This window comes from Nothobranchius furzeri, chromosome 1, assembly GCF_043380555.1.
Source record: "Nothobranchius furzeri strain GRZ-AD chromosome 1, NfurGRZ-RIMD1, whole genome shotgun sequence".
In the NCBI taxonomy this organism is placed as follows: domain Eukaryota; kingdom Metazoa; phylum Chordata; class Actinopteri; order Cyprinodontiformes; family Nothobranchiidae; genus Nothobranchius; species Nothobranchius furzeri.
This window is the reverse complement of record NC_091741.1, coordinates 46,426,559-46,453,035: the sequence shown is the minus strand read 5'-3', so window position 1 is coordinate 46,453,035 and position 26,477 is coordinate 46,426,559. Positions and strand designations below refer to the sequence as shown.

General features: G+C 40.9%; 1 protein-coding gene across 4 annotated transcripts in view; it reads right to left on the bottom strand.

The window, feature by feature from the left end:
* atp2b1a (ATPase plasma membrane Ca2+ transporting 1a) overlaps nucleotides 1-26,477 on the bottom strand; it is a 69,515-nt gene that overhangs the window by 22,218 nt on the left and 20,820 nt on the right. For all 4 annotated transcript variants that reach the window (XM_054740067.2, XM_015959367.3, XM_015959375.3 and 1 more), the window contains exon 2: nucleotides 13,262-13,741. In XM_054740067.2, coding sequence (XP_054596042.1) covers nucleotides 13,262-13,454 — 193 coding nt within the window. In that variant the 5' untranslated portion in view covers nucleotides 13,455-13,741. The remainder of the gene's footprint in view (nucleotides 1-13,261; nucleotides 13,742-26,477) is intronic.

Sequence of the window (26,477 nt, the reverse complement as noted above, 5' to 3'; positions counted from 1 at the left end):
GAGGAGGGAGCTGAATAACGGCTTACGGTATAACTGGCAGACAGAAGGATGGACAGACACACAGACTAAGAGGGTAACTTAAAATAAATAATTAAAGCATAGCTAATTAACATCTTAATAAAATCAATAAACAGCCTTACAACCATCTAGAAAATAGCCTAATCCAGCAGATACAGCTATCTCCTGTACCAGAATAGGAAGAACAGGTTTTGAATCTTATATTTGCTTTTGATGACAGAAGGAATCATGCAAATAACTTGATTTCTTTTTTTTAAGAACAACAAGGATCAGCCTCTGTTGGGATCATTTTAAAGGACAATCAACTCTACTAGAGCCCTAGTAGCTGCTAAAAATGGGTGGCCAAAATTTTGGTGGTCTTTAATTACAAGCAAAACCAGTCCAACAATGACTGGCAGCACATTAATAGTAGCTAATGATTAAATACTAATCCTACAAATTCAAATAATACTTTAGGAGCAATATTGCTCACAAACATCACAATAATATATTTTCTAACTGTTATGGTTGTCACTCTGTGCACTGATTCATTATTCCTTCGGTTCTAAAGCTAAATAACAATCAAATTGACATGGTTGTGGAAGGGTCACACTATAACAATAAAGTGATGTGAAAAATGAATACAGTGTGTCCTCTGTTAAGAGCTACATCGAACACATCCTAACCACCACAAATGTCTCCATCATGCATCTTCAATCCAGATGGTGTCTATATTATATAAGGAGAATTGGACAGTTTTAAAAATGAAAGATTTTTTTGGGTTACATCTTGTAAAGCTTCAACCATTTACACACATTTCTAGAAATGTAAAGTGACTAACCAATTTAAACAAGCTGCTATATAAAGCTACCTTCAACAAGGGTGCACCACCTCGCTTCTGATTCCATTCATAACTATGGCAGAAGAACAAGTTTTACATGCCATTAATTTGCATTCTGTTGAAGCTAAAACAAGTTGCAACTTTACACGCCCAATGAGAGAACCATTTTTTTCTCTTGAAACTGAGTAAAAGTAATTACATATTTTTTGAAGGTTTCAGTCTGATTCTTGCCAGCAGACTTGCAATAAAACAGATGCAGCTTGAAGTGGGTGTAGTCTCTGAGCAATCTTAAACTGTCAGAACTCCTCTTATCCTGAGGACACTGTGAACCTACACCTTATTAGCAGCTGCTGAAGTCCTCCTCGTTCACGTGAGTAAATGTAAGGTCAGGTCTTTCCTCTGATAGCTTGACAGACTAACATGTAAGATTTTTATTAGTTAAATGTTTAATTGCCACAGCTAAATACTGATTTTCAAAGGATGTTAGAATAGGAATGACTCATTAGCACATTAAAAACAGCTGACTTTTATCCAGCAAAGCTGCCTGTTGCTGCTTTACAGCTATCTCTCATCATCTCCTTTAATTCTGTTAGCCTCTAATGAAACCATGCTGACAGCTAATACCGCATTTAATTTTACACCACATTTTCCCCCTTTGTATTGGAGCAATAAATACAAGTGACAGGGCAATCGAGGTGTCATTTCTCCATTAAATAAACAAACAGAAAACTGGTTGGCCTTGCCCATCATTTTAACAGCTGATCACTAACTATTTCTTTTGGATGCTTGTTTCCAGCCCACCTAATTAAAGGTCAGGGTAAACCTGGACTCTTAGCATGTCACAATGAAATTACATAAACCTGTTTTTATAGTTTTCATATTAATGCATGTAAAAGGCTTGTGCAATGACACGATACATTCCCTGAAAAAAGAATGAGTTGTTACAATAAACAATTTATTTAATCCATAAGCTGCAATTTGTTTAGCACCAGGTTGTTGGTGACACGGTTTCCATCTGATATTTCTTCCACTCCAGAGTAATAAAGGTGAACTGGCACTGTGCCACAATGTGCATATAAATAAGATGGCATCACAGCTGAGCAACAGTAAAACTGGTCAGAGCAGTGTTACATTGCACCAAACATAAAACACATGTTCTGTGAATGCCGCTCTTTAAATTTCTGATGCGAGTCTAATGACAGACTCTGGCTCTAAACCAGAACCCAACCATACCCACCATCAACATTCCGCATGAAAGAAGAAAATGTGTAAACCTTAGGTCTGCTAAAAAAATTTAAATTACATTTTAAGTCAGCAGGAAACTAACCTGAAGCTCACTTTGCTGCTGCAGCTGACAGTGTGCTGTTTCCACAGCTGATTGAAGCTGCACGAATGACTGAGTTTGAATGTTGTGTTTGCAAACAAGACGTGCTCCCACTGTACAGCTTACAAGCTATAGAGGCCTCGGAGTGACTGTAGAGCACTTTCTGGTTTAATTGCTTTAAGATGCTGACTAACACTTTATGTACATTATGAGGAGAATACAACACACGTCAGATGAGTTAAATCAGCAAAACCGCCCTGTATCTTAAATCTTTGTTAAAACACAACAGAACTAAGCTGAAAATACTATTAAATCTTCTAAATGTGACAGGCTTGTGGATTTTTGGATCTTTTAATTTAAAAAAAGATTCAGAAACTATAAGTAAATATGTAAAATACTGACCATCAAGTCTCAATTATTGTTCAAAATTTTAAACTAAAAACTACCCAAACATTTTGCACAACTAAGCGACTAAGATGACAAAAAAATAAATACATTTTTAAAAATTGTCAAAATCTGGGTATTATTACAGACACCTTATCTGCTCATATCATCCTGAGCAATATTCAGAAGCAAGCTCTGACCACATGTTCTATCCACTCACAGGCTAAGGTTCTACGCATTTATTCTTTTGAATTCAGGATTGATAAGTTGTGTCAACAGCTGAGTAAACTATTATTCAGCAAACACTCAAATTAACAGAGGGTTTGAGTCTGCAGTGATGGATAGAAAGAACCTGCTTTGATCACATATGGACACAAATAAACCTGTCCATTTGACCAAAATGAAGTAGCAAAAAGCTAAGAAAAAATCATGCAAAAGGAGAAATGGAGGAATATTGTTAACATTGATCTGGTGTTTCATTGCTCATTTGAAAAATATAATTATGCAAATGTACTTTAAGTCATGTTTTGACAACAGTGTAAATGACTGTCAACACCATGGTTTCATTCCACTACACAGATATTTTACTGGTAACATGACGAAATGTGTTCCAAGTATGCACCATGTTCCAATTACCAGCATGTCATCTCTAAACTGATGTAATCTTGATTACACCACAAATGGAATTTTCCTATGTGTGACCAAGCCCTGATAAAAAAAAATAATTTTAAAAATGCCACAAACCACTGCAGCTTTAACTCTAAATAACCAATACAATTTTTTTTTACTGTGAACCATGTTAGCTTTCAGATCAGCCTGATAATGATATATTTGATCACATAACAACTCAGAAAAGGGAACAAGTGACAGGAGAAAATCTGAAGCTTGACTCGTGGAAAAAGTATGCACTCAGAGGAAGTAAACCTGTTTACACCGGGCCAGCTGGCAGAGCAACAAGAGTCAACAAGCTTTGAATTCAACTTGACACTGTGCTGTTTGCCGAAGTTGAGTTTACAGAGACCTGTTTGAAAGATTTTAGATTTGCATTTTGTCACAACGTTCTAATGTCTTTGCAGAAATGTTTGATGACTGTGACAAGATTTAATGTAGGGCTGCAACAACGAATCGATAAATTCGATGAAAATCGATTACTAAAAGCGTTGGCAACGAATTGCGTCATCGATTCGTTGTGTTGCGCAACTCTTCCAAAAGCCCCCTCCCCTCCCGCCCTCTGTTGCGCGCAGACCGGTGGAGAGCCGGCAGGTGTTTGTAAGAGGAACATGGCAGAAGCAGTGAGGCCCCAAAAAAGTAAAAACTTCTAAAGTTTGGGAGCATTTTCAGTTAAATCAGGCGAAGACATGCAACGTTTGTAGGTCAGACTTAGCATGGCACGGGGATACTACGGTGATGATGCAGCGTCTTAAACGCAAGCATGTCAGAATCATCAGCGAGGAAGGAGAGAGCTCGGTGTCCGGGTAAGTTAAAATCTTTTCAAAAGTGATTCACCCAAGCCCCGGATTATTACACACGCTAGACATGCCCTAAGCTCGTAAAAAAGTCTATAAAATTGTAAGCGCGACGCTATTAGATAGGCGGGGGGGGGGGGGGGGGGGGGGGGGGACTCGCGCCGCTGCGAACCGGTTCCGCCGTCACATTCCCGCAGAAACTGGTTGTTCACACCGGGGCCAGACTACTAGCGTGTGGTTTTACAACCACAGTGTCCTCAGAAGCGAAAACGCTTTTAAAAGGGAGGGAGGAGTCCTAACTGTTGCTGCAGGCGTGTTGTGTGAGAGTGCAGTTATATACTGGTTAATATATTTTTGGGTTCAGTTGCTTTCATGTGGCCTAATGTGAGTCTATTTGGGATCATTGGAATGATCAGCAGCATTTCTTGATGTGACTTTATGGCAGTTGCCCAGGGCATCATCGCAAGGAGGATGGCATTCATTTATTTTTGTTTTATTTGGTATTGTTTCAGTCATTTTTGGAAATAGTGATTAATTTTGATTAATTCACAGCCTATGTTTAATTACATTTAAAAATTAGTTGTTTGACATCCCCAATTATAATAAATGTCTACAGATGAGATCAAACAAAACAGATGAGAATTGCCCTTAACTTGGACCAAGCATTTTAGGTCACAGAGAGGTGTAGCTTAGGGTCTCTGTCTATACACCTTATAAGACAATTTAGGTGATGGCATGTTGTTTTTCTGCTATTGAACTGTTTTCTAATAATGTTGTGTTTAATAAAGTGAAGGTAGGAGAAAAATAACGTTTCCCTAGCAGTTTTTAAAAATGTCCCTATGTAATCCGATTAATCGATTAATCGTGTCGAGACCCCATCCGATTAATCGATTATCCAAATAATCGTTTGTTGCAGCCCTAATTTAATGCACCTGATTTTTCTATGAGATGCATATAATACTTCAGTCCAAAAGCAGTGAGGATCATTCTTATTTAAATGTAAAAAAACCCTGCTCTGCTTATTACCTATTCAGCTTGAATCAAAGGGAACCAAAATCCAGCTGAATAAGAGCCTCTTTGTGATTTACAGCTTTCTGTGGCAACATGAAAAACTAACGAATTACTTATACAATAAGCTATATTTAAACTCATTAAAAGAAGGTTATGCTTATATATTTGAGAAATCAAGTTCAAGTGCAGTGATAGATCCATACAGCATCTCAGTAATCCAGTTACATTTTAAAGCTGAATCATTATGGTGGCAGTCAGATGTTGTTCTAAAGCATTTTTTGTCATATTGCTTCAAATACTCTTCATAAATCAATAATCAATTAAGTGTTTTGTGCGCTACATTGGGAATTATGACAGAAAAGGCGCCAACAAAGGTTTAAAAATGGAAAACTGAACCTTCTGAAACAATAATTGCATGTTCCTGTATTCTGGAACAATTATTGCATGTTCCTGTATTCTGGAACTGCTGCTTTGGAGGTAAAGCCTAGAGAAAGAGGGCTGTGCCTTAGAATTGTGTATTTCCAAAACGTAGCTTGTTTAAACAGGAGAAAAATAAATTTCCCATTCAACCTTTAAATAAATGAACACAGAAACAGGTCCAAAATGTGAAAGATTAGCCACGCATTGGCTTAATAGCTCAGAGAAAGGACTGACCAACTTATTTAAAATCCCTTCCTAATTTTCAGGCTTCTACAACCTTACATAATTTTCCCACATGGCACATAATCTGTTCAAAATCCTCAACTGTCAAAATCGGTTTTGTATGAAAACGCGTAGCAGGCTCCCAACTGCTTGTCTCACTAAATTTACGTCATCAAACTAGACAAAGAGACCAAGGAGAAGAAAAATGGCTGAGTTTAGCCTGCTTTGCATCATTAAACGCAGAGAAAACCACTATAAATCTGGCCATGTGGTAAGAGGCAGCTATGCTGTGGGAGAAAAGAATTTGCTTTGATGTCATGTATGAAACTGATTTGTAGTCTTTAATTACAAATTTTTATCTCAATAAATCTCAAATAACTCGACAGACATATTCAAAATACACAACCGTTTTTCATTTAAATTGGTTTAATGCGTGTGTGTTAGGGGTGTGGTGATTCACAATTTCATCAATACATTGCAATTTAATTTCCCTCTGGGATTAATTTAATACGTGCAAATTCAAAATAGATTTGTAAATGTTCATAAACTATTATAAATGAATGCCGAAAAATAACCGCAAAGCATAGCAGAAACGTAGGTTACGCGTTCTGCCTGGACACTTTCAATGACAATAATAATAATAATAATAATAATAATAATAATAACTCAAGGCTATGGATGTTGTAGGGCTGTCATGGTTGACACGTCTCTACAACATTGCGTGGTCATCGGGGGCAGTTCCTAGGGAGTGGCAGACCGGGGTGGTGGTCCCCATCTTTAAGAAGGGTGACCTGAGGGTGTGTTCCAACTATAGGGGGATCACACTCCTCAGCCTCCCTGGAAAGGTCTACGCCAAGGTACTGGAGAGGAGGGTCCGATCGATAGTTGAATCTCGGATAGAGGAGGAGCAATGTGGTTTTCGTCCTGGCCGTGGAACTGTGGACCAGCTCTATACCCTTGCAAGGGTGATGGAGGGGGCATGGGAGTTTGCCCAACCAATCCACATGTGCTTTGTGGATTTGGAGAAGGCTTATGACCGTGTCCCCAGGGGCACCCTGTGGGGGACGCTCCAGGAGTATGGGGTGGGTGGCTTTCTGTTAAGGGCCATTCAGTCCCTTTACCAGAGGAGCGTGAGTTTGGTCCGCATAGCCGGTAGTAAGTCGGACCTGTTCCCAGTGAGGGTTGGACTCCGCCAGGGCTGCCCTTTGTCACCGGTTCTGTTCATCACTTTTATGGACAGAATTTCTAGACGCAGCCGTGGTGTGGAGTGTGTCGAGTTTGGTGGCAGGAGAATCTCGTCTCTGCTTTTTGCGGATGATGTGGTCCTCCTAGCTTCATCCAGCTCTGACCTTCAGCTCTTGCTGGGTAGGTTCGCGGCCGAATGTGAAGCGGCTGGGATGAGGATCAGCACCTCCAAATCTGAGACCATGGTTCTCGACCGGAAAAGGGTGGCTTGCCACCTCCGGGTCGGGGGAGAGGTCCTACCTCAAGTGGAGGAGTTTAAGTATCTCGGGGTCTTGTTCACGAGTGAGGGTAGGAGGGATCGGGAGATCGACAGGCGGATTGGTTCGGCGTCTGCAGTGATGCGGACGCTGAGCCGATCTGTCGTGGGGAAGAGGGAGCTGAGCCAGAAAGCCAGGCTCTCGATTTACCGGTCGATCTACGTCCCAATCCTCACCTATGGTCATGAGCTTTGGGTAATGACCGAAAGAACGAGATCGCGGATACAAGCGGCCGAAATGAGTTTCCTCCGTAGGGTGGCCGGGCTCAGCCTTAGAGATAGGGTGAGGAGCTCGGACATTCGGGAGGGACTCGGAGTAGAACCGCTGCTCCTCCGGATCGAAAGGAGCCAGTTGAGGTGGTTTGGGCATCTGGTCAGGATGCCTCCTGGACGCCTCCCCGGGGAGGTGTTTCGGGCATGTCCTGCCGGCAGAAGGCCCCCGGGTCGACCCAGGACACGTTGGAGAAGTTACATCTCCAATCTGGTCCGGGAACGCCTTGGGGTCCTGCCGGAGGAGCTGGTGGACAAGGCCGGGGAGAGGACGGCCTGGAGCTCCCTAGTTGGGATGCTGCCCCCGCGACCCGGACCCGGATAAGCGGAGGAAGACGACGACGACGACGATAATAATAATAAAACATCAAACTTATATATCGCTTTTTTGGACACTCAAAGACGCTTTCATGCTCTTTCACATTCACACACTGCCAGTGATGGTAAGCTACTAAGTAGCCACAGCCGCCCTGAGGCAGTCTGACAGAGGCGAGGCTGCCATTTGGCGCCGTCGGTCCCTCTGACCACCACCAACACAGGCAAGTTGGGTGAAGTGTCTTGACCAAGGACACAGTAGCAGAATACTGGGCTCGACACACGGGAGGCGGCAAACGACTGCGATCAGCAAAATTCATCGCTGTCGATTTTATTACCTGACACACGGGAGGCGACCCGCGGCAGCGGCAAAGCCGTTGACGCATTCTGTTCAATGGTGAAATTGAATCTTCCGTTGTTTTGATTGGCTGTGTCCGGCTGGAGGGAAGGTTAAGCGGTTCGGAGTTAAAAAAGCGGTAGATATGATGTTTCACAAGGTGCTGCTAGAGTTATGTGAAATATTACTTCTGATTTTACTACCGGTATATATAAAAAACCCGAGAATGGGTTCATCCCATATTACAAACCAGAGAAAGAAACAGAGAATCATTTCATTCTGGCACCATTCTGGCCTTTTTGTGAATATCTCTATATTCTTTGGTAGAAATATTGTACAGTTTTGGGAAATCCGTCACAGCAAGTATCAACTTCTCCATGTTTGCTCAGAGACGTACTGAGCATCCTGTCCACTCATTGGTCAGTGAATGAAACCTCCGTTGATTGATCCTCATCCGAGCAACCTCATCCGAGCAACAGCAACGAAAAGTTGAAAACATTTCAACTTCCTGGGATTGTGCCGCTGGGTCGCCTGTGCACGACACGTGCACGAGCGCAAAATTTCACATGCACGTTTTTCGCGTTTCGCCTAGTAGTAGGGAGACCCGCGATTATCGCTTAGTTGCGCATGTCTCATTGAAAATGAATGGAGGAGAGGCGATGTCGCCTCCCGTGTGTCGAGCCCATACCCCTGGTGGGAGCTGGAATCGAACCCATGACCTTCCGATCATGAGGCAACCCGCTCTACCTCGTGAGCTACTGCTGCCCTACTTTAGAGGGGAGAGCAGCAGAATTTTTTTTTTAAATGAACAGCAATGGCAGAAGCTTGTTTCTCAGCTTTAGCCAATGAGCATGGAATTTACTCATGAGGATTAAATGAAATTTGTGTAAAAGGAAAAGAAAATACCACAGCAACACCACCAACATGCAACAGCACCTTACACGTTGCCATCTCGGTTTACATAAAGAGAAGTCAGTAGTTGTTACTCCTAACCAGTCAACAATCAAGGAAGAATTCATTAAACTTGTCTGGCACTCCATCCTGTTTTATAAGACAAGGGCACTCACTACCTTGCTGCAAACATGAGGCAGCATCCCTTAGTTATTTCTAAGCGGTCAGTCTGCGGTGGTAATGTGGCACGATCATGTGTTTTCACAATGATTACGCATTGGGGGTACAAGGTGGGCATTGGGACCATCTCCATTCTATCACAAACTTCCCTTTAACTTGAACATAACCTGTTTTTATGCTGATTGAAGCAACATGCTTTTCGTGAGCTGCTCCAAAAGGTGTCTGTCCTTCACAGTGAGCCGTCTGTTGATATAAGCTTCAGATCTAAAAACCAGATGCTCCACATCTCAGCGTCATTCCTGTTTGCTATCTCGGCTGATTTTTCTTTAAAAAAAAAAAGCAACCTTGACTGTTTACCTTCATTACTCATGTTTCTCCTGTAGATTTCATTCTAAAGTATGTTGGGTATGTGTTCAATCTTACATGTATAGGATGGAGGAGTAAAAGGTATTTGGCCCTCTGAGAAGGGAGTTGGGGACAACTGGTGAAAGGCAAAGCAGACCAGAAAATAACGGTCACATCAAACCCATTCACTTACACTCATTTTGTTTGGGTCAAGGGACCCATGAGTCAACTGGAAGGGGATGAGACTTAGGCTCTTTGTATACTAATCTCCTAACATTTAGAATTTGAAATTTTTATAACTTGTAATCCATAATTATCACAATTGTAACAAATAAAGGCTTGAAATATCTCACTTTGCATTTAATTAGTTTAGTTTTTTTAAAGAACAAGTTCACTAATTTTTTCAATACATTTGCAGTGGTCTCTTGTATAAATCAATACCTTGTGAGGTTAACTCTGTGGTAAAAAAAAAAAAGCTCTTGCACTCTTGTTTCAGGAACTAAAGTCAGACAGAGCAGTAGAGAAAGAAAAAATTGGCAGGTTTTACAGTTTTATTTCTTGCCTTTGATTGGCCAACAGTTACACAACTACTACCGACTCTACTCACTCTGCAACATTGATGTTTTATCTCCATAAATAATAAGCATGACGGGTTTCGCCATGTTGTGGTGGTGCTGCTAATAGTTGGTTTATACTATCTGAGACATGCTCTGCTCTCTTCTGGCTGCTAATTCAACAGCCTTCCCTGCCGTGAGCCAAGATGGAAGGAAATGGGGAAGGATGAAGGAAATAGGGGTAGAAGGCTATTTTCATGTTTAGAGGGATACAGTGGCACTAAGTCAGCTTGGTCTTTAAATTAAATAACTGAATTTAAATAACCTTTCACCTGATTATAAATTTTTTAGATTCACCTGTACTATATTTTTTGAGCTAATTTGTAGGGTAGAAAAAAATTATAATATTTAATTATAAATATTTGAACCTTATTGTAGTTTTTCGTGAAAGACCAGTGGTTTATGCAATGTAAACCCTAGCATCTCACTAGAGACAACGAATCCTGGTGAAGCTAATCAGTTAGGTAGATTGCCGGCTTTTCTTGAAGACAAAAATCTGGATCACTCTAAACTTTCTGTTCTTAAATTAAGACAAGACTGAAGTTATCATCTTTGGACCAGAACTTCTAAAAAAGGAAACTGCTTAGTCAATCACCTCATTGGAACGGCATTAAATTAGCCTTTGAGAACCAACTAATGAGCCTTGGTGTTATCTTTGACCACAACATGTCATTCAAATCTCACATTAAACAGGCTTGTAGGATTTCTTTCTTCCACCTCCGGAATACTACTAAGATTAAAAACATTTTGTCCAGGAGTGATGAGGCAATAAATGCATGAACTAGTTTTTCATCAAGACTGGATTACTTTAATTAGCTACTTTCAGGAAGTCCATATAATGTAGTTAAAAGTCTCCAGCTTGTCCAAAATGTGGCAGCTAGAGTTCTGATGAGAATTAAGAGAGATCACATCTCTCCTATTTTAGCTTCCCTACATTGGCTGCCTGTTGAATTCAGAATAGATTTTACGATCCTCCTTTTCACATATAAAGCTCCTGATAATCAAGCTCCATCTTACATCAGTGATCTGATTGTTTCATATGTTTCTAACAGAGTACTTTGCTCTCTGACTGCAAGTTTACAGGTGATTCTGAGCACATCTAAAAATAAGCTGGGAGGCAGATCTTTTGGTTATCAGGCTCCTCTCCTGTGGAACCAGGTCCCAGCTTTAGTTCGTGAGGCAGACACCTTGTCCACTTTTAAAACAAGGCTTAAAATGTTTTTGATATGGCTTTTGGTTAAAATCTGAATGATATTAGCCCAGATATGGATGAGTAAAGGAGATTGAGTGTACAGAAAGGAATACAGCCGGTACAGACTGGTCTTCCTGGCTCTGCCTCCCACATGCCTTCTTCTAAAAGGCTAAGTATTATTGAGTTTTCTCTGTAGTTATGTTGCTATGAGCTTAGACTGCTGGAGGACATACTGAATACTTTACACACTCTGCTACTTTATTCTATCACTAATTTCCAATTCCATTATTTCCTGTTATTTCAGCTCTTAACTTTACATTTTCTCCAAGTGTTTTTCTTTCCAGAAAAAGCTACACTGGCATTCTGCTGAGCTCTGATACCCTCCTGGAGATGGCCATCAGCTGGCACACTACTGCCAACCACTTAACATTCTCCCTCTCCTGATATTAGCTTTCTTTAACATTATAAGCTACTAATTATTAATCTGTGTGTAAGTGCGTGTTTCTGTTGATAAGTAGGTTCAATTGGAATGTTTATTTTATGACGTGCCTTGAGATGACTCTTGCTTTAATTTGGTGCTATATATATCATTTAATTTAACTGTGAGTCTATAGTAATTAGGTGAGAACAGAAAATGATACATTTTTGATGTTATCAATACTCCTGATTTGAAAACTGATTAATAATCAGTCTATAATGATAAATGTGGCAAGGAAAATCAAAAATACCTAAACTCTTTAAATAATACTTTAATTCTGTTTATACTGTGCCAATTTACAAATCTGCCCACTAGCTAAATTAGCAGGATAGGTAATTTACAAATTAGCACACCTGCAAAATGGTCAAAATGTGGTTAAATAAATTATGTGGTGCATGTAATACAAAAAATCCTAACAAGCTAATGGGCTGTTTATCTATGTTGTGTTTCAGAGTAAATAATCTATTTTCAGCAGCACCCATGCACGTCAGAAAAAGTAAACTATGAACGGATTCTTCTTTTACTACCCTGACAGCCAGATGCGTGTTTAGACAGCCCTCATCCTCCCAACAACTATATTCCTACTCTTTTCCTACAATTCAAAGGGTTATAAGCATCTAAGGACAGCTAAATAACCACATGGTTTCCCATTTATATGATAAAAAAGGTCAAGTTTTAAATAGTCGGGTAATGACTGCAGCTAGAATGAGCAATGTTTCCGCTGCAGTAAAGCATGGTATTTATCACATTAGAGTCTGTTTGATGAAGCCAAGGGAAATGTTTTCTTGCTTTGAGGGACTGCATACAGGCGACTGTTGCTGTTACAGTGAATATGTGGTGCCGTTTTAATCTGGGATCAAATTGAAAATCCCCTCCCATAAGAGTTCAGTCGAGGTCCTTCAGGCGATTAAGCAGTCTGTCTACAGAAGGGCAACCTCAAGCAGCGGTTGTAAGAAATATGAATAAATAGTCAAAACGGAAAAAGTGTAATTGTAATTCAAAACATTTAAGAAATATTTTTTATACTAAAATTTATAATTTAAATATTGTTTCACCAACTTGTTTTAAGTATTACTACTCAGCCGTTCTGCCTGTCATTTTGTTCACCACACGGGACAATGACTTGCCTGTGGACTGGTAATGTGTCCGTGAAAACAGCTGGTGTGTCTGAAAGCCTACACACAGACTGAGAGGTGAAAGGGGAGAGATGGAGGGTGTGAGGGACATAACTGTGTGCCTTAAAATAGACCAGGATTGGCCCAAGTCATAGCCAGCCTGCCTGCTAGGCCACCTGTCTGGCATATGAGTGTTTCAAATTAAGTGATGTCAAGGTATGAATAAAGTTGAAAACTGGGCCATTGACTCATCCTCAAAAATATTGTGTTGCATGTTATCATCCTAACAGATCTCATAACTTGTATCATTGGAGAAACAAGTAAATGTGGAGTGAGTTGAGTCAAAGTGTTACTGTACCATCTACGGGTGATGTTTTTAATCTGTTGCAAAGTCCTTGAATATCCCTATAAGACTCCTCAATTCTGGTTATTCCCTCAGTGCCTCTCAGTTCCATTAGGGAGCGCAGGTCTTTGAGCGTGCAGTTAAACTCTCCATTGTGGTTCGCCTCCATCGTGGAGTTCTTCACTCCACTATAAGAGTTGTTTGCCATTGTCTCACTGCCACCCAAGCTTTTTGCAAAGCGCTGCTGCTTTGACTCAACAGTGGGAGTAAAAAAAAGGACAAGCTTCGTCCTAAAAAAAATGCTTAAATCCTCAAGAGTGCAAATGCGGTGATGGTTCCCATAAACAGCTGACAGGGGCCTTCAAAGGCAGCTGGAGTCACATGCCAGGTGGTGGGATAGGGATATTAAAAAACAAGCCATTATTTCCCATGGAGAGCCGAGTTCCTAGTTGTTCATGGTGACCCACAGAGCAGAAGCTCACCTCGCATGCAGATCTGAAAAAGAAGAAAAAATGTATACAAAAGTTAAAAAAAGTGAATTAACTACATTTGATTTCTTCATTATCATCAGGATGTTGCATGCTGTAATGGACACATACACACACAAAAATAAAAAAATTTAAAAAATTCTACTGACTGAGCAAATTTTAGATAATCTATTCTATACAGGATTAATGACACCGACAAATATAAACATGGATATTTCCAAATCCCTGTACACATTCCTTAACCATTCTGTTCAATGAGTTACTAAACAAACTACTTTTTAAATAAAGGTTTATTTCATATCCAAACAGCTCTAAGTATATTTTTCATTTAAGGCAGTATTTCTCAACCCTGGTCCTCAGTGTCCCCCCTGTAGCAGAGACATGTTTTCCATGTCTGCTACAGCACACCTGGTTCACATATTTGCATTGCCTCCTTAGAATGACATCAAGTGCTGCAGAAGCCTGTTAATCACTCATTCATTTAAGTCAAGTGTGTGGCAGCAGAGAAACAACGTTGTTGGAAACGGCAACATAGAAAACATGCAGGACAGGGGGTCCTGAGGAAAAGGGTTGTAAAACAATGATCTAAGGCTTAGAAAGACAGTTTACCTTAAAGTGTTCTAAAATCCTTATAGTAATGTACTCATTATGCACCGTTTTCATTCCTTAAAGTCTTAAAAGCGTTATAACAATTTGCACGGAAAATGTTTGAGAAGTCTCAGTGAAGGTTCCGAGTACCTTATTCACAAGGATATAAAATCCTAGAGTGTGTAAGGATTTTCCTGTAGACGGTGGACTAGTGATAGTTTTATAAAAGCATGGCACTATATTGAACACTAATGATCACAATATCCCACTGCAATGACTGAAAATATATTTTAGATTGCACAAACTGTTCCATTCCTTACAGTATACATAATGGGACTAAGTGGGTGTAAAAAGTGAATGTGTTCTTTATTGTAGGAACATTCTTTAGAAGTACCTTGTTACACCAAAACTAACTTTGAAATCCATGTAATCACATTTCACACAAAGATACATTTGTTCAAGATTAATTTTGTGCAATTAATCCTTATTAGGCTGTCAAAATTATCTAAAAAGTTGAGTTCAAATAAAAAAAGAAAACAATCTTTTATATAGTGCCTCAAGATAAAAATCACGAGGCACTTCATAAAAACAAAAAATGTAAAGTATAACAAAGATGTTTAAAAGATGATTAAGATATGTTAAAAAAGACAAAAATAAAACATGTCAGTGATTCAAAAATGTAATGAAAGGGAGAGAGGGAAATGGGTGGCTCGTGGGAAAGGCAGAATAGGTAGAAAAGGCAGAAAAAGAGAGGGTGGTGATGTGATTTGGTGCTATATAAATAAACTTGAATTGTATTGAATGAAGGTCAGGCAAAAGCCAGCCTGAACAAGTGAGTTTTCAGCTGCTTTTTACAGGGGACCACAGAGTCCACTGATCTCAGGCTCAGGGGGAGAGAGTTCCAGAGTCTGGGGGCCACAGCAGCAGATGATCTGTTACCTTTGGTCTAGTGCACTGCACAACCTGTAGGCTTTGGTCACTGAACCTTAGAGATGTGCTGGGGTGTAGATCACCTATGTATGATAGAAGGTGACTAGCAGCCAGTGAAGCTGGAGGAGAAGTGGGGTGATGTGAGTGTAGTTTGATGATTTGGTCAGAAACCAAGCACATGCATTTTAAACCAACTGTTGACAGTTGAGGGAGGTGTTGCTCAGACAAGTGAAAACCGAGTTGCAGTAGTCTAACCCCTTCTTTCCACAGGAGCCGTCAGCAGCACGTTACTGCAGCAGCACGTCTTGCTCGCGTAATCTGCTGCTTGGCCCTTCCCACGAGACGCGAAGCAGCAGGGGAGCAGCTGTCACCGACAGAGCATGAAGTCACACGAGTGACTTCGTCAGTAAACACAACAACAAGCAGGAGAAAATTACAACATGGCTCCAAAATGTTTGTGTTTTATGTTCTGTTCGTTTTATAATCGCCAATACGGACCTGAAAAACAAAGGAGACCCGCTAGCTAGGTGATAACTTCTCACGGGGCTGCAGTTAGTAACTTTTTTTAAAGTAATGCAACCGGAAGGCAGTATGTTTCTTTATTGTGAAAATCTCGGGAGCTTTGCTCCGTTTCCGCGTCAGATTTCGTGTCTTTCCTTCCCCAAAAATGTCGAACTTGACCCGTTTTAGAGGCGTCGCGCATAGAAAATAGAACCGGCGCGGAAGGGCCGCGACATGCTGCCCCTGAGAAGCGGCCGACTCGCGCTGCTGACGGCTCCGGTGGACAAGGTTCTGTTGACCACAGCAGTTCCTATCAGCAGCTAAGACATGCTGCCGCAGTAACGTGCTGCTGACGGCTCCGGTGGAAAAGGTTCTGTTGACCACAGCGGTTCCTATCAGCAGCTATGACGTGCTGCTGCAGTAACGTGCTGCTGACGGCTCCGGTGGAAAGAAGGGGTAAGCGTGAGGAGATGAAGGAGTGGATAACAATCTCAAGTTCAGAGCGGGACAGAAGGTGGTACACAGCTTAGCAATGACTACGTTTACATGCAGCCAATATCCGGGTTATGATCGGGTTAAGGTCGGTATTCGGGTTTCTGAGTTGATCAGAATAACCCGTTTACAAGCACAAATAGAAAGATTTACCCCTAACTTGCATAACCCGATGTAAATGCGGATGTTGGGGTAGCGTCAGGACGTGTGGACTACGTCCAGACGCAATATGCGTCATTTCCGGTTCTTCTCGTTCCGGTATCCGTGAAAACAACAACATGTTTCCCAGTTCAGAAGAGATAGCGACCGCGTTTGTTTGCGCTTTAGTTTTCTCGTCACTCCGAAAGTGTGGTGCTGTGCTGCGACTCGCCATGTTGCTCCCAACTTGTTGTTTACTTCCGGTGTTCTGGCGCATACAAGACGTCTCGCTACTCAAAAGACCAAGATTCCTTGCGAACAGAGCATGCGCAGAACACACGCTTTGATGGGGATATCCTGGTATGCGTTTACACGACCAAACATTCGGGTTAGAAAAGGGTTACCCCAGGTGTAGTATGAGCATATCCGGGTTGCTGGCAGTGTTTACATGGACCTGCGGAACCGGGTTATTGTGAATATTCGGGTTTTAAAAGGGTTACTGGCTGCATGTAAACGCACTGATTGTTCCTGAGATGAAAGACGGAAGAGCCAACAAGAGAACTGACATGAGAATCCAGGGTGAGAGCTGGGTGAAGGACCACACCAAGATTCTGGACAGAGGGTAAGGTGTGAGAAGCAAGCTTTTTTATTTTTATTTTTTTTAACCTTTATTTAACCAGGATATAGACACATTGAGGTTAAGAACCTCTTTTACAAGGGTGTCCTGACCAAGAGGCAGCAAAAAATACAAACAGTTACAACGTAATGACAATGATTAAACACTCAACCATGCACTTCAACTGTGAGAGACAGAATGTGAAAAAAATCCATGAATTCACATGGCAGGATTTTTAAAGAATTTATTTGTAAATCAGGAAGGAAAATAAGTATTTGGTCAATAACAAAAATTCAACTCAATACTTTGTAACAAAACCTGTGTTGGCAATAACAGAGGTCAAATGATTACTATAGGTCTTTACCAGGTTTGCACACACTTGCTGGTATTTTGGCCCATTCCTCCATGCAGATCTTCTCGAGAGCAGTGATGTTTTGGGGCTGTCGCCGAGCAACACGGACTTTCAACTCCCTCCACAGATTTTCTATGGGGTTGAGGTCTGGAGACTGGCTAGGCCACTCCAGGACTTTCAAATGCTTCTTACGGAGCCACTCCTTTGTTGCCCGGGCGGTGTGTTTGGGATCATTGTCGTGTTGGAAGACCCAGCCACGTTTCATCTTCAAAGCTCTCACTGATGGAAGGTTTTGGCTCAGAATCTCACGATACATGGCCCCATTCATTCTTTCCTTAACACGGATCAGTCGTCCTGTGCCCTTAGCAGAAAAACAGCCCCAAAGCATGATGTTCCCACCCCCGTGCTTCACAGTAGGTATGGTGTTCTTGGGATGCAACTTAGTATTCTTATTCCTCCAAACACGATGAGCTGAGTTTATACCAAAAAGTTCTACTTTGGTTTCATCGGACCACATGACATTCTCCCAATCCTCTGCTGTATCATCCATGTGCTCTCTAGCAAACTTCAGACGGGCCTGGACATGCACTGGCTTCAGCAGTGGAACACGTCTGGCACTGCAGGATTTGATTCCCTGCCGTTGTAGTGTGTTACTGATGGTGACCTTTGTTGCTGTGGTCCCAGCTCTCTGCAGATCATTCACCAGGTCCCCCTGGGTGGTTCTGGGATTCTTGCTCACCGTTCTCATGATCATTTTGACCCCACGGGATGAGATCTTGCATGGAGCCCCAGATCGAGGGAGATTATCAGTGGTCTTGTATGTCTTCCATTTTCTGATAATTGCACCCACAGTTGATTTTTTCACAACAAGCTGCTTGCCTATTGTAGATTCACTCTTCCCAGTCTGGTGCAGGTCTACAATTCTTTTCCTGGTGTCCTTCGAAAGCTCTTTGGTCTTGGCCATAGTGGAGTTTGGAGTCTGACTGTTTGAGGCTGTGGACAGGTGTCTTTTATACAGATAATGAGTTCAATGACCATGTTTGCGTTCAAAATTGAGCTTGTTTGCAGATTCACGATAACAGCTTTAACGCTCAGTTTTCAGTTAAAAAGATGAGGCTTTAGCATGTAATGGCAATACAGTCACGTTATTTGAAGCGTTAAGAAACTGCAAACATAATTTTTGCTGTTGACTGGGTAAAATTAGTTTTACTATAGGCTGGCTTGCAAACTTGCAAAAATCGCAATTGACAGAACAATAGAGTTGGGCATCAAGCACAGATTGGACCAAGACTGTCAGTTTTCCCCTAAATGTTTCGATTTTTTAATTCCAAATCCTAGCTTCATTTCCCAGTCTGCTGGCCGATCTCTGAAAACAATTTGATCTGCAAATTCTGATTACCTTTCAGAGCTGATCATACCATCCGTTTGTCGCTCCTAATTTGCAGCCCACAGAGACCCTGAGTGCAGCATCGCCCCACCCTTTCTTTCTTGAAAGCATGTTTTTGTCTAAATTAAGGTGATGTTCATGGAATAAAAATTCATGCTGAAGTTCAGATTATGTCATCAAGTAAGACCTATGGTTAGCTGTAATATTTTGGGATCCTGTCTCTTTAAATAATTGGAATCGGGAATCAATAGGAACTGGAATCGAAATGAGGAACTGGAATCCGAACCGGGATCATTTAATTTCAAATGATGCCCAACTCTACAGATCATACACATTTAAATGACTCAGTAACAGCAATATGCAGTTTAGACTGGTTCATCCTGGTTTTATTGTCAAGTGAGCTGGACATTTTTCAAATGCTTTCTCTGTTGCACATATTGTTCTCTTTTACTTTAATATTTTATATCTAAACTATTATAATCATTCAACATTGTATTGTTGTAAACTTAACAGACCACGTTAAAGCACACATGAAGATTAGAATAAGAGTAACTTCCTCTATGTTTATAAATAACACAGAAGTGTGATACCATGGCTGAGAAGAGCTATGACAGATGAGACCATCATAATTTTACTTGGGAGAAACTTTGTAACTTAATTTTTTTTAATAAAAAACTAATATGGGCTAAAAGACAACCTGTTGTTGCTACACTGCTTCTTGTGGTAACCATAGCAACTTACATTAGCCTCAGCAGAAAATATGCATTAGATAACGTTGCTCATTCTTAGGTTTTTCCAGTGCTTTGGTTTCTTTTCACACTGCAAATGAAACACAATGTCCCACAAAAACTACATTGGTCCAATAGTCAGGGCGAGACTACCAGGAGTAGATAGAGAAAGAATGTTCTAAGTTTTGAATCTGAGCTATGCGACATGGTCCAACCCTCTCTCCCTGAGTTATTTATTAACAATCTGATCTGTTCATAATTTTAATGAGCCAGAGCTGATAAATATGGTTCCTTCTCAAAAAATTTGCATATTGTGATAAAGTTCATTATTGTCTGTAATGTACTGATAAACATTCAACTTGAGACAGTTATCCACACCTTCATCTCCTCACACTTAGACTACTGTAACTCTCTTTTCACATGTCTGAGCAGAACCTCCCTGAACCGTCTACAGGTGGTTCAGAATGCCTGTGCTCGGCTTCTGACCAAGTCCTCCAAACACACCCACATCACCCCGCTTCTCCTCCAGCTTCACTGGCTGCCAGTCAACTTCAGAGTTCATTTCAAGATCCTGATTCTGGTCTATAGGGCCTTACATGGACAAGCACCATCTTACATTGGTGATCTTAGTCCCTACACCCCCAGCATGTCCCTGAGGTCCAGTGATCAAAGCCTACTGGTTGTGCACCAGGCTAAAGACCAAAGGTGACAGATCATTTGCTGCTGTTGCCCCCAGACTCTGGAACTCTCTCCCCCTGAGCCTGAGATCAGTGGACTCAGTGGTCTCCTTCAAAAAGCAGCTGAAGACTCACTTGTTCAAGCTGGCTTTTGTATGACCTTCTTCACCACTCTCTCTTTATTCTGCTCTCCCCACCTATTCCACCTTCCTCAGGATCCACTGATTTCCCTCTTTCCTGTTCACTCTCTCTCTTTCTTAACATATTTTTAATCACAATTGTCTATTTTTGCTCATTTAAAATATATTTTTAAACTTTTTCTAAATGCTTTTTTATATTTTTACATTTTTTGTTTTTGTGATGCGCCTCGTGATTTTTATCTTGAGAGGCGCTATAGAAATGATATTTTCTTCTTCTTCTTCCTGTGGCACTGCTGAGGTGTTAGGGAGGCCCAGGATGCTTCGATAGCGGCCTTAAGCTCATCCAGAGTGTTGGGTCTTGCGTCTCTCAATTTTTTCTTCACAATATCCCACAGATTCTCTATGGGGTTCAGGTCAGGAGAATTGGCAGGCCAATTGAGCCCAGTAATACCATGAGCAGGTGCCAGGTCATGTTGAAAAATGAAATCTTCATCTCCATTAAGCTTTTCATCAGATGGAAGCATGAAGTGCTCCAAAATCTCCTGATAGCTAGCTGCATTGACCCTGCCCTTGATAAAACACAGTGGGCCAACACCAGCAGCTGACATGGCACCCCAGACCATCACTGACTGTGGGTACTTGACACTGGACTTCAGGCATTTTGGCATTTCCCTGTCTTCCCCCAGACTCTGGCACCTTGATTTCTGAATGACATGCAAAATTTGCTTTCATCCGAAAAAAGTACTTTGGACCACTGAGCAACAGTCCAGTGCTGCTTCTCTGTAGCCCAGGTCAGGCGCTTCTGCTGCTGTTTCTGGTTCAAAAGTGGCTTGACCTGGGGAATGCAGCACCTGTAGCCCATTTTCTGCACACACCCGTACACGGTCGCTCTGGATGTTTCTACTCCAGACTCAGTCCACTGCTTCTGCAGGTCCCCCAAGGTCTGGAATCGGTCCTTCTCCACAATCTTCCTCAGCGTCCGGTCACGTCTTCTCGTTGTGCAGCGTTTTCTGCCACACTTTGTCCTTCCCACAGACTTACCACTGAGGTGCCTTGATACAGCACTCTGGGAACAGCCTATTCGTTCAGAACTTTCTTTCTGTGTCTTACCCTCTTGCTTGAGGGTGTCAATGATGGCCTTCTGGACAGCAGTCAGGTCGGCAGTCATAACCATGCTTGTAATTTAGAGTAATGAACCAGGCTGGGAGTTTTTAAAAGCCTCAGGAATCTTTTGCAGGTGTTTAGAGTTCATTAGTTGATTCAGCTGATTAGGTTAGTAGCTCGTTTAGAGAACCTTTTCATGATATGCTAATTTTTTGAGATGGGAATTTTGGGTTTTCATGAGCTGTATGCCAAAATCATCAATATTAAGAAACAATAAAAGGCTTGAACTACTTCAGTTGTGTGTAATGAATCTAATATATATGAAAGTCTAATGTTTATCAGTAAATTACAGACAATAATGAGCTTCATCACAATATGTTAATTTTTTGAGAAGGACCTGTATAGTCATCTGCTCAAATATCTACAGATCTCATTGACTGTCCAAGACGGCACTCAGTTCACTTTAAACAGCTAGATTAACCCAGCAGCTACTGACATTTGTGTGCCCTCTTGTTGGACCAAGGCCAGATTACAATCACACTAAAATGGAACAGCTTTGGAGTTTTTTAGGAACCATACTGAAACCACCTCCTCCAGTGAGTCTCAGGGCAGTTCTAGTGTGATGTGATAAAAGTGTTCATTCCAGCATAACCCTAACTACACCAAGGGAGAAAACAGACTAGGGTTTGATTTAAATGGAATAAACACTGCAGGTGTGAAAACGCCCTTTGAGTACCACGTGTGTGTTTATGTCTGCTTTGGTTGACAGGGATCGCCACAGGCATGCAATAAAACCAGATTCAGCAGATGCCTTTTCACTTTTGGCCAAAAAAAAACCTGAAGTCTTTACAGTTTAGGCCTGTACTGTACTGATAACAATACCCACATATATGCCAAGATGATGTCATCAAAGGATTGAAATTACTATGAGATTATGGTTATCTGATAAAAAGCTCATTTTCCCCAGACATTAAATAATGGATTTAACATATAGCTAAATCCCAAATACCTAATTTCATTATGAAAATGTCTATACTTACCAGCAAATGGCTAACAGAAATATGATTTAATATTAGATTTAATGACTGATGGGGAAATACAACACACAGTGGGTAAGGAAAGTATTCAGACCCCCATCAATTTTTCACTCTGTTATACTGCAGCAATTTGCTAAAATCTATTAAATTCTTATGTTCCTCATTAATGTACACACAGCACCCCATATTGGCAGAAAAACACAGAATTTGAGAAATTTCTGCAAGTTAATAAAAAAAAAAAGAAATATCACATGGTCCTAAGTATTCAGACCCTTTGTTCAGTATATAGTAGAAACACCTTTTTGAGTGAATACAGCCACGAACCTTCTTGGAAAAGATGCAACAAGTTTCTTACACCTGGATTTGGGGATCCTCTCCAGTTCTATCAGGTTGCATGCTGAACGTTGGTGGACAGCCATTTTTGGGTCTCTCCAGAGATGCTCAGTTGGGTTTAAGTCATGGTTCTGACTAGGCCATTTAAGAACAGTCAGAGTAGCAGTGAACCCCCTCCATTATTTTAGCTGTGTGCTTAAGGTCATTGTCATGTTGGAAGGTAAACCTTTGATCCAGTCTGAGGTCCTGAGCATGCTGGAGAAGGTTCTTGTCCAGGATATCCCTGAACCTAGCCGCTTTCATCTTTCCCTCGATTGCAACCAGTTGCCCTGCCCCTGCAGCTGAAAAACACCCCCACAGCATGATGCTGCCACCGCCATACTTCAAATGTGGGGACTGCACAGGGATGAGAGTAAAGGGTCTGAATACTTAGGACCATGTGATATTTCAGTTTGTCATTTTTAATAACTGCAGAAATGTAAAAAATTATGTGTTTTTCTGTCAATATGGGGTGCTGTGTGTACATTGATGAGGAAAAATGAATTTAATTGATTTTAGCAAACAGCTGCAATATAACACAGTGAAAAACTGAAGGAGGTCTGAATATTTTAGAAACTCACTGTATGTGCAAACCAAGACGTAAAGCAAAGTGGACCAGAAATCTACTTTGACAGCCACATTCACTTACATTCTCATCTTTTTGTTCTACAGGGAACTCATGAGGCGACTGGAAGCGGAGACTTAGGCTCCCTATATTGGTAAAAATAAGTTATGTGCCACAACAGCAGCATTAAGATTGTGTTTATGTTTATTAATACAATTTGTTTTAAATTATGGTTTTAAATAACTTATTTTAAATATTTTAATTAAATGCCTGTTTTTAATCATACAATAACCTCAAAGCTTTGGATGTCAAGCACAACCTGACCAAGTTAAAACATTTCAAACATCACAAGTCAGTCACGCAAAAAAGGGGAAAAAATAACTACATAAATAAAGAAAAGTCAGAAAGGCTACCAGCTTCCCTGCAGCGTAAATGTTATGAAGACATTGAGAAAAAAGACCAACTGACTGATTACCTCAGGAAAAGCCCTCTGTTTAAACTAATTAAGCCTATCTGCAGCACGAGGGAGCTCCATGGGGCTCTACTGTACACAGAGAGATTCCACTCCAACCAGAGGATGCTGTTCAATGGGCTTTAATCAGTCTAACACAATGAGGCTGATTCGTTTATTATGGCCGGTAAGGTAAGGAGTACTCTGAACTGTTCAGACAAAAACACAACCTCAGAATGTACAGTAATAATAAAGCTAAAATGAAAGACTTAAACAGGATTTAAATGTATTACCAGGACTCCGCAATTTCTGTTTCTGTGGCTGAAAATCCATGTCCAACAGATTTTGATGCTTTAACTGGAGGCATCTAAAGCTGAAAGTAAGACAACAGCAGGATTTGAAGTCTTACGCATTAATATTCATGATATGCGAACATCTTGCCTCTATTGACCTTTTGCACGTGACCTCTCACTGCTCATGGGACCACCCCTTTTACCATTATGGTTGGCAAAAAGACCGTTTACACACGTTGAAACTCCTGTGAATTTTGTCCAAAAAAGCCTGTTTGAAATAAACTGAATAAAAGCAGCAAAAGGCTACATAGTAAAATGGTAACAGTTTGCATTGTGGTTGGCTACACTAACAGTCAAGGATGTAAACTCAACTTGCATTTTTGTTCATTATTTTTTTATTTTTTTATTATTTTTTACTATTTTTGATATAGTCCGAGGATGGATATGAACAGCAGTGATCAATTCAATTAGCCGGGCCTGCCAGACTCCTCCTCTGTTTAATTCTGCACAGAAAAAGTCTAGTTACTCACAGACAGAGAGGCACGAAGGGCGGGACTAGCCAGCTTGAAAATAACCAATCAGAAAAAAAAAAAAAACAACGGAAATGCCGACTGTACCGCGTGACGCTGTAGTTGTTAAGCTGTAGTTAAAAATGGCATCTGGCAACGGCGCAAACAACTTTCTTTAGAAGAAAGGCTTTTAGCTCTTCTACTTGTTGTGTTTATTTTATTTTTTTTACTTTACTTGTTGTGGTTTTAAAGCCATGTCCAAGTCATTTACAACAGAGGAAAGAGCCGCAGCCAACTACGCTTCAGTCGCCATGTTTATGAGAAACTCGGCGTTGTGGTGTATGACGTACGTTGCTCAGTGCCGATTGGCTCGGTTAGAATTTTCAGGGGGTGGGGTTATTTAAATAAGAGAGTTCTCTGACTCTTTGTGCAGAATTAAACAGAGGAGGAGTATGGCAGGCCAGGCTACAATTAAATGGACTAGCAGCCCTCAACGTATTTTGGAATTTGCAGCAAACATGTTTTATCGCGGGGTTTCCCCCAGCGCTTTATAAGCCTGGCGACCCGCCAGGCTAAGCGTCATGCCCCGTCCCCTTCCCTGAACCCACAGTGTCCGTTGACACGAACGGCGCAATGAAATTAAAGCCCTTCATCAGCTGATACTGGTGAGAAACCGCAGTGGAACATGTGCAGAACGTGTGCAACCCCCCCACCCCTGCTCTCAAAGAGGAGCGCTGCGGAACGGAGCCAATATTGAGGACCCACGTGATAAGGTGATAAAGGTGCAAAGGATCAAATGGCTTAAAGCAACACAATTCTTCTGCTTCCATTCTTTCTTGGGTATAAAAATACAATGTTGATGTTTCATCTCTACAAATAACACAAGCCCGAACATGTTCCACCATGTTGAGTTGCTTTTGCCAGTGGTTAGGTTGACCTAGCCCAGATGCACTCCGCTCCCTGGGACACCAATTAAACACAGCTAAATCAGGATTTTCCTGTCTCAAATTGAGGCAGAGGTGGTACCATCCTGGCCATGCGCCAGCACATGCATACTCTGTGCATTCAACTGCCTCACTTTTTTAAAGGCAAAATATTTTTTCGTTAAGTGTTCTAATCTAAGCTTCTGTTGATTAATTGAATATTCCATTTGACAGCGTTTCAAGTGAAACAAAACTGGTTTGTGAAGCGTGTGTGAACGGATGAATGATACACTGTAGTGTAAAGCACTTTGGAGTCCTTACTCTGAAAGGCGCTAAACAAGTGCAGGTCATTTATCATTTATCTATCATTTGCTGCTAAAAAGTATGAAATAAAACAACAAAATTATCAGGCTGAAATAACAGACTTTTACTATAAAAGGCTCAATAATATACATTAGATTGGTGTTTAGTTCCTTTTTCCCCATCTGATATTTATAGTTAAATTATTTTTAAATATTTGACCAACATTTCATTAACATTTTAGGTTTGTATTAATAACACTCATCTTAGTCAAAATAAGACTTAAATATATCCAGTAAAATATAATGCATTTCATTAACATGCATTTGTATTGGAAATGGTAATAACATTTAATTTCAGCTGCTAAAAATGTAATGGTGGCACGTCTATTATGTACGGGTTGACAATAATCCAGTTTAAATTATGTTCAAAGATAGAAGCATTTGTGAATTATATATTACAACGGCTTGCCGTACATCCTGCTCCTGTGTGTGGAGCAGACTTGTAGCAGTAATGTGACTCGTATATGCAGCGGTTCTGATCCGTAGCACTGCAGGATGCAGAATAAGCAGGATGGTGGGGACTTTTCATCCACTTGTAGAGTTCAGTCTTTCTTAGTTTTACGATCATCATATATTTT